This window comes from Antrostomus carolinensis, unplaced genomic scaffold (assembly GCF_000700745.2).
Source record: "Antrostomus carolinensis isolate BGI_N321 unplaced genomic scaffold, ASM70074v2 scaffold3238, whole genome shotgun sequence".
NCBI lineage: Eukaryota > Metazoa > Chordata > Aves > Caprimulgiformes > Caprimulgidae > Antrostomus > Antrostomus carolinensis.
The window spans coordinates 1-8,729 of record NW_010334823.1 but is presented as its reverse complement, the minus strand read 5'-3'; the positions used below and the strand labels follow the sequence as shown (position 1 = coordinate 8,729).

The 8,729-nt window shown below is 40.6% G+C and overlaps 1 protein-coding gene across 1 annotated transcript; it reads left to right on the top strand.

The window, feature by feature from the left end:
- Nucleotides 1-389: 389 nt before the first annotated feature.
- COIL (coilin) lies at nt 390-5,142 on the top strand (the record flags this gene model as incomplete). The annotated part of the gene is made up of 6 exons (XM_010174297.1): nt 390-1,575; nt 1,914-2,000; nt 2,896-2,943; nt 3,556-3,631; nt 4,341-4,429; nt 4,928-5,142. Coding segments are annotated over 6 exons (1,597 nt in total), but the record flags the coding sequence as incomplete, so codon positions are not given.
- Nucleotides 5,143-8,729: the final 3,587 nt, after the last annotated feature.

Here is an 8,729-nt window from a genome sequence, read left to right as displayed (position 1 = left end):
GCTGCCCGTGAGGGGTGGAGCGGGAGCCGGGTGCTCGCAGGCACCGTTCCCCCAAGCCCACGGAGCCTGAGAAGCCCCGGGATGTTGGAAAGGGGCTGGAGAGAGCCGAGGGGTTGGACATCTCAGGGATGGGAAGAGCCCGGGGCTTCCGCCGCCTGCGCCGCTCCAGCGGGCCCGTTGAGAAACGCCGGGCAGCAGCCGTGAGGGCTGAGGCTGGGAGCCTTGGTTTGGGATAACAACCCCCGTGCCCTGCGGGCTGCTCTCTAACCGGCCGCTTAACAGCCAGAGCATCCCCACTCCCAGAAGACAACCTGTGCTGAGCTCCTAACAGCAAAAAGGGGTTAATTATGCTGAGCAGTGGCTTTTGTTTGGGTTTCTTTTTTGGACAGAGTAAAATTGGAAGAGATAGCAGATGATTATGAAGAGACAGATGATGACTTCTCTTATACACCAAAGAAAAACAAAAAAAGGCATAGACAAAAGCATGAAGAGGAAGAATTCTTGAGAAATGAAGAAAATAGTCATAAAAAGAAAAGGAAAAAGCATAATCCAGAGTACTACTCTTGTAGTGAAGAGACCTTTGTAGATATTTGGGACTCTCAAAAAAGGTACAAGAAAAGAGAAAGAAAGGAAGAAGTTAGTGGAAGAAATAAACTCACTGAAGGTAAGGAAGAGAGCTCTACTAACCAATATAAAAAGCATAAAAAAACAGAGAGGGAGAAACAGTTGGCAACAAAAAAGAAGGATGAAAAGCGGACAAAGGCCGCTGCAGCAAAGATGGCTTTAGAACAGGCAAATGAGAGCTTTTCTCTAAATTCTGGTAAAAATCACACCAAAAAAATCACAACACAGTCCAGAAAAAAGAGGGTGGGATCATCAGATTCCTCCAGCACATCATCTGACAGTGACAGCAGGGAATTAAATGTAAAGGAAGACAAATCTTCTCATAAACCTACAGTGGCAACGCTTCCCAAAGACAAATCCCAAGCTGCTGCAAATTCTGATGTGAAAACTGTTGTTTCTAATAAAGTGACAGTAAAGTCTAATGCTGAAAATTCCACTAAGACTGCAGTTAGTAAAGAGGTTAAAAAATTCCAGTCCTCTAGTTCAGATTCCGACTCAAGTACAGAGGATGAGAAAGCAGCAACAGCACAAGACAGTACTGCAAAGGAAAAGTCACTGCCTAACAATGCAGCACCTGTAAAAACTGGTACCACCAAGGCTCCCAAAGCACAGACCTCCTCTTCAAAGTCTGATAGTTCAGATTCAGAAACACTTGTTATTAAAAAACCTGCAGCAAATGCTGGACTGAGTAATTCCATAGTAAGAAACTGTACTAAACAGTTGCCAGCCAGTACTCAAGGACCACTTGCCAGCCCAGGTCGTGGAAGGGGGCGTGGAACAGGAGAGGATAACTTCTGGAGAGGACCTAGGGGCCGTGGGGTTCATGGGATGATGAGGGGCCAAGGCCGTGGGAGACGAGCAAACCCTGGCTTCTTCTATAACTACAGCAGTGAAGGCCAGAAACAGAGGCAGTTAAACGAAGCTGCGACAAACACTTCTGTTCTTGTCCAGGTGAGTGACTCACGTAGTCATAGGTCACCTTTCTCTTGCAGCTTTAACTATACAAAAAAAAACTTGGGTATAGGATGAGAGTAATTTGTAAAAGCGGAAAAAATTAGTAGGATAAAGGTTGATCTTAGTGAGTCTGATATTTACTGTATCTCCATTTAGCAGCCTGAGGAAGTATTTATGAAATGATAATTTAAGTGATTGTATTATGTATCTCAAAACAAAGCACTCCGATATCTACCTTACTCTTCTCAGAACTTACAATCCATACAACATAATAATTGTCTCCTGTTTTTATTAATACAGTAATTAAGTCAATGGGTTTACTGTTTGTTTCACAGAATCCTGCGGAGGTTCCCAAGAGAGACTACAGTGTGTTACCTCTTTTAGCTGCTCCACCGCAAGTGGGACAAAGAATTGCCTTTAAGGTAAAGAACTTAAGGTCAAATACTGAATGTTAGTGGGCTAAAATTGTTTCGTTTGGGCCACTGTAAGTTTTGCAGGACACACTACAGCTAGCATGGTCCTGACAACCAAAAGCTTACACTGAGGAACTTAAACTTACATTGTTCTGGGACCATTATCCTAGAAGTATAAGAGTTAGGAAGTAGTTTTCATCCTACTTTTTTGTTCTTTTTAAAAAAAAATTGTTTTAAACTTAAGCAAATGGTTCAGCACCTAAACTGTCTTGTGTCTAATGTTTGTAGGCATCTCTGAAAGTATTTGCTCCTCTCTTGCTGTCTTTCTAGTAGTCTCCCATACAACAGAAACCATAACAGTTGGCTCTAAAAAAACTTTGTTATAAAGTCTGACTTCTTATTTTTACAACTTTTTAAAATTTGTACCTTCACAAAGTGTCTCTCTCTAGCGTAGGCATATTTTCAAGGTTTATTTTTATATAAGAATGCCGGAAAGAAGCATGATACCTCTTCCCAACATGTGAGAAAAGTCAGCATTAAAATTAGATGCTATAAAAAGAAAAAAAAAAAAAAGCCTCTATGTTGTTATTTCTGTCTATAGCACTTCTACAATATTACTGCAAATCTTACCCTACAAATAACTACACTTCGCTGCAAAATAAAAAAGTAAATTAAAATGAAATCACTGGAGTTGAGGAGACTGGGATCAATCTCCCTGATCTACTGTCACAGTCTGACCTGAACAGAAATCCTTTGGAGCAGCAACTCCTGGAAGACTGCCTGGGACTGTGGTTGGCGTCAGGATCTAGGAGTGGGAGATTTGGTTCTTGCTGAAGAAATCATGTCTGGGTTGCATCATAAAGGATCTGGAAAAACTGTAATTTATTTGTATTTCTTTGAACAGCGCTTGGAACTCACTGAAAATTACAGTCCTGAAGTTTCAGACTATAAGGTAACTGTTTTTCTTTCCTCCCTTAATTCACTCAGAAAGCTATTATAGGTGAGGTACAGCTTAAGCATTTTGAGGTTGTGCAGTGTTTTTCTCCTTGTCCAGTTGACTCTGCAAGGCTATTCCTGGTGCAGCACTAAAAATGAAAACTGTAGAACTCAAAACTAATTGAAAATTTGAAAGGTGTAGCAGCTATTAAAAAAAAAAAGGCAAGCATTATTAATGGTCATTAATATTTCAGAGATGATAAAAAAAGCAGAGCTTCAGGTAGAAAATTCAAGTCTACTGCTGTTTGAGGTCAAGGCAAATTCTAGAAACTGGTGCAAGTAAAATAACTTGGTTTTTGGATAAGTAATCAAATAACTTGGTTTCTGGATAAGTACTGATTTAAACTATAAGGATGGTGACATTGAATAAGTTTGGTTTATTGATGCCAGGAACTGCAAATTGCTGAGCTTTTAATACTTTGCAGATTTTATATATAGAGATAGAAAAAACTGACAGACAGATACACTTTCTCTAACTGTGATCAAGTACCACACTGGCTGTAAATATGGAATAATTATCCAGTGCTGAAGTATATCTTACCTGATTCTTTTCTTGTTGCTTTATGAGGAGGGGAAAATAATCAGTTGGAACGCTGATAAAAAACAGATTGAACTTGAGATCCTTTCATCACCAGCAGGACAACGTATGTACCCCGGGACACCAAATGCTTCTTGTCGTGTGTGTTACTTAGAAAACAGCTAGTCCAAGGCACACTTCATGTTTCACTTTTCTTGGGTTCCTTCTCAACACATCCCTCCCCAAAAAGTCTAATTAAATGAAGAATGAAGAAGTATTAACACTTGCTAGTTGTATTGAAGATGCTCCTAGGTATTTACAAAATAAATTTTGTCCACTCAGTATGAGTAGTCAGTAACTCATCTCTATAGTGGTTTAATTTCCTGAAAAAAATTACAATTATTATATGGTATTACAGAGAAAATTTGAGATTGTAATAACCATCCTTTGCGATGTCAGTGAAGCCACTGGCTTCAGTGGATGTGGAACCGAGTCCCTGCAAACTCCACTTTAGACACCTGAAAATATGAATGTCTCTTAAACTGACAGTGTATCCTGAAGTTGCTATTCAAGCCAGAATTAATAAATCATCGCTATATGAGCATTTTCCTCACATTTAGGCAGCATATTGTTAACTTTTTAATGCATATAGTTATATTAGATAATTACCTTTTATTTTGGTGTGTAGCATAGAGTTTCGGATTTTTTGTAACAATTACAAACCCAAACACACAACCCAAAAGCCCCTGGTTTTGACTAGCTTTCTAAATATGGTAAACATTTAACTTTTTCATTTATAGTTAATAGTTTGTTTGTTTGCTTGGTTTGTTTTTAAGTTGCTAAAGAGCCAGGGAAATTCGATCTGGTTTACCAGTCTGAAGATGGAGCAGAACTGATAGAGTATGCTGTTCCTCAGGATACAAAGGTATGTGGGTGTCCTGTTTTGAAGCCTGTTACAAGTTCTGCATCGCTGATACATGCCTCCTTTATGACTGTGTTCATCTCAGTGAGATTCCATTTATAATAAAGCATCTGATTAAAATAAATGGAAGCAAAAATAATTATTCCTTTCTAGCAAGAATGTGCATGATTACAAGACAAGAATCACTTCTTTCATGTTATTCAATTAACTAGATTCAGAAACAGTCATCAAACTGTGTAACTTTTTGGCTAATAAAATAAACAGTATTGTGTGTAGATAGAGGATCTGTTCTTGCAAGGTTATTCTTCCATACACTGTTTTTCTTACCCAGGATATCAGGCAGGTTGAGAGTCCTCAAGAAGATGGATGAATCACAGGAAGGATCTGTGATCTTTGCTAAGTAGTGCTGCTGTTCAGGTCTAGGCAAAGCATAATGTAGGAGAAACTGCATCTGCCTGTATGGCCTGTGCATGCTAAGTGTTGTCTGTGTTTTGTTTGCAGATAACTGAAAGTTGGGATGCACTGATAGAGCCGAGACTGATTGTTGAGCCTGCAGTTAACGGATCCAGCACTGAAAATGCAACAATCCAAGATGTGAACAAATGCAAATAATTGTACAGACTTGTTTTGTGAAGTGCTGCCTTCTAGCTCTGAGGGCAGCAGATGCACTGGTGGATATTGTTAATAAATGGTTTTAAAAAGAAGTTATGCCAAAAGAAGAAGAAACATTTTTTTTCTTAGGATATGTTTTTATGTAATACAGGAATACTTTGTTTATTATAGGAAGTCTTTAATATAGATCTCTTTGGGGTTTTTTTTCCTAATAGACACTTAATAACAATATTTATATCCTGCTGCTGTGAGCTGCAGAACTGGAATGGTTTGATCAAGAAAATAAAATACAATCTTGTACTGTCAGTATCTCTATTTAAATATCTAGGTTTGGCTAGAGACGTGTAACAGAGGTACCTACAGAGGTAGCTTGCTGTAAGGATAATTAAAAATGACATTTAAAAATTAAATATAAATATTGTTGAAGTGCAGGTCTCTTCCTCTAGAGCTGCAGAGCACGATACAAATTCCGTGACCTCACAATTATTTAGAGGGTTCATCATGTCAAGAAAAGCTTGTGAATTTTAAGCTTCTGTAATTTTGAGAGGCAGATCGATAGTGTTGGGAACTGTCAACTTTGCCTAGAATGAGTGGAATGTAACTTGAATCCCTGGCAAAATTGTGTCCTTCTGTGTTAATCTGTAGGCTCTGAAAACCTGTTTCTTTGTTTTAAAGTAAACCCTTTTGCCCTTTAAGTGCTAAAGAGTCTGTGCTGTCTTTCTTCTTTCCTTCCTAATAGCAGGATGGGTCACCAGGTGGTGGCAGTGCACCCCACCGACATCTCTGCCCACGAGCATTGAGGTAGCACCTCTACCCAGGCAGTACTTGCATCTTGGCACGTCTTCCAATTTAAGATAATCTCTGTCCTGGGAAATTGACTCTTAAACAGCAGACATGAGGAAAACAAAAAACCAAAAAAACCAACCCAAAACCCTAGATACAAACAAACACCTGGAAAAATAATTGTACATCATGGTTTAGCTAACACATGTTCCAACTAGTGCATGGTGACATAAAAATGTTGCAGACCTTTGCATTATCCCTATTAAATTGTATTGTTTGTGAAGGAATCATTTTTACATGAGTAAAACTAATTTGTGTTTTGTTGTTCTCTTTAGTTGCCATTATTTTTTGTTAAAATCTGCTTTTTTAGAGAAATGGACAGTTGGATTCATGTGTGGGTATTCTTGCAAACTAGACAAAAAGAGAATTCCAGACGCTCTAGCATAGTCATGTTGAGACAGTTGGGATTAATGGAAATATTTTTTTCTAAAGGAAATTGTTAATTTTGAATTCTTGTAATATTTCAAAAGCTAAACCCAAGTATTTCACAGCATTTTAGAGCAGGATTCTTCTCTTGTTCCGTTGCCTACAGTGCCTTTTGGCTGCAAATTAAATGCATACAGAGTCCCTCTGGCTGTAACAAACAGATGATGGTTGAAAACAAATACACCCCAGAGAGAGGATGTTTTGAAGATACAATCTTGAGTTTTGTTTACCCATTGTTACCAAGTCTGGGATCAAACTACTGTTTGAATGCACAATTCAAATCAAGTAAATGCAGTCTGACAGAGCTGGCTGGCTGTCCTCCCTTGTCACACCTTCTCTTGACAGAGCTGCACACAAGGCGCTTTGGGGCACTAAATGGTTGAGGAATGCGGAAAGGGACGGAATGTGCATGTGAATCCCAGAGGGAGCTGCTGGTGCTCTGAGCAAACCCTTTTCACTCACTTTCTGTCCCTCCAGTTTTGGGGTCTCTTGCAAGCCCCTTTGCTGGGGCAGCCCCAGCTGCCAGTCATGGGGGCTCCTTGCCACCCTCCTCTATGCAATTTAGAGTTATGAATTTGTTAAAAAAAATGTATTATAACTTTTAAACACATTCCAGTTTCATGACTAACGTGAGGATGTGTTTGAGCTAGCAAGCTACAGTCATACCTAGAATCATAGAATGGTCTGGATTGGAAGGGACCTTAAGGATCATCCAGTTCCAAACCCCCTGCCATCAGCAGGGACACCTTCCACTAGATCAGGTGGAACATGCACAACATGCAACAGGCCTACAGACACGATGACCACCTGCAGCTAGAGGCTGGCAGACAGAACCTGCTGAACAGATCTTAAAGACCTGGAAGTTTGCTGGTATGACTACAGACCTTGCAAAAATACACCAAGTCGGTGTCAGATCTTTAGGAATTCAGGGTTATTTGTAATTCTGATGGGAAAATCAGATCTACTTACACCACTTTGAATATTAAAGCCAAAAAGTAAAAGAGTATCAGAACACCCCGTCTGGATGTTTGCTCAGCCACATGTACACAAGGAACAATCTATTCTGCTGTGCTTCTAATTTCCTGCTTGGAGCCTGAGTGGTGCTTTGAATCTGCAATATCTGGGCAAAGGGTTGGATTTAGTTCAGAACTACATGAAGAAGTTTTTGAGTAATTGCAAGGAAGCAAAGAGAGTAGTAACTTCAGTAGCTATTTCAATGGTAAAATTCTTCAGTAATTTTAATGTTAAACTAGTGGTTTTTAGACAACAGGAATGGTTGGGCTTACTCAAAACAGAATTTCAAGCCCTCTTTGACAATGGAGAACATAAATTGCTCATCTGAGCTTTCACATCCTTGTTCTGCTCCAGAAACAAAAGCTACGATTGTGAGGTCTATATTCACCCTTTATATTTGTGTACCTTTGTCTGCATCAGGAGACACCAGATGGGTGCTGCCAAAAATACAGTGGAGGTGCTGAGCCTTTGAAAGGTGATGGTGGCTTAGTCCAGATAAGCCCAGGAAGAAGTGCTTCCTTCACCTGCAGAAAAATAAGGAATCATAGAATCAGAGAATCACAGAATGTTGGGGATTGGAAGGGACCTCAAAAGATCATCCAGTCCAACCCCCCTGCCAGAGCAGGAACCTAAATGAGATCACACAGGAAGGCGTCCAGGCGGGTCTTGAATGTCTCCAGAGAAGGAGACTCCACAACCTCCCTGGGCAGCCTGTTCCAGTGCTCTGTTACCCTCAATGTAAATTTATGAATGTAAATGTAAATGTAATTTACGAATGTAAATGTTAACAGCTGCTCTTTGGTCCCATCTCTGGTAACACACAGAACGCAGCTCTGTAAGAACGTTCCTCTGCAGACACCGTCAACCACCACCTCTCAGGTACCCTCCAGTGGTCCCATCCCCTCCAACAGCAGTTATGAAGCTCTGATCTGCATATCCCACAATGCTGTAGATAAGTGGAGCAATGCCCACCTCCTGGAAACTCTTCCACTCTTATGCAGGTTATGTACTTGGTCCCTGAACTTTTGCTCCTTTCTGTCAAAGCCAGGGCAGCTCTGAAGGTCTCTGGTTGTCCTCTCTGCACCATTGCTAAGCAGTGAGTCAGCCCGTGACACATGGTTCATCCTGAAGGATAATTAGGAGACTGGAGCAGATTATTGATGTAGGCAGAGGTCAACATTATTTGTATAACGTAGGTGGACAATGACCATTCAGATTTAATTTAGTCTTCCAAAATAACTGGCTAGGGATGTCTTCCAAAGCACTAACTGTGACAGACAAACCACCATTGCCTCTTTGGAGTGCTTTCTACTGAACATTTTGGGAAGCCCATCTCCGGGGGGGAGGATGCGGCCGCGCCCGGAGCGACCGGGCTCCCCCGGCCCGGCCCGCGGGGCACAGCCCGGCC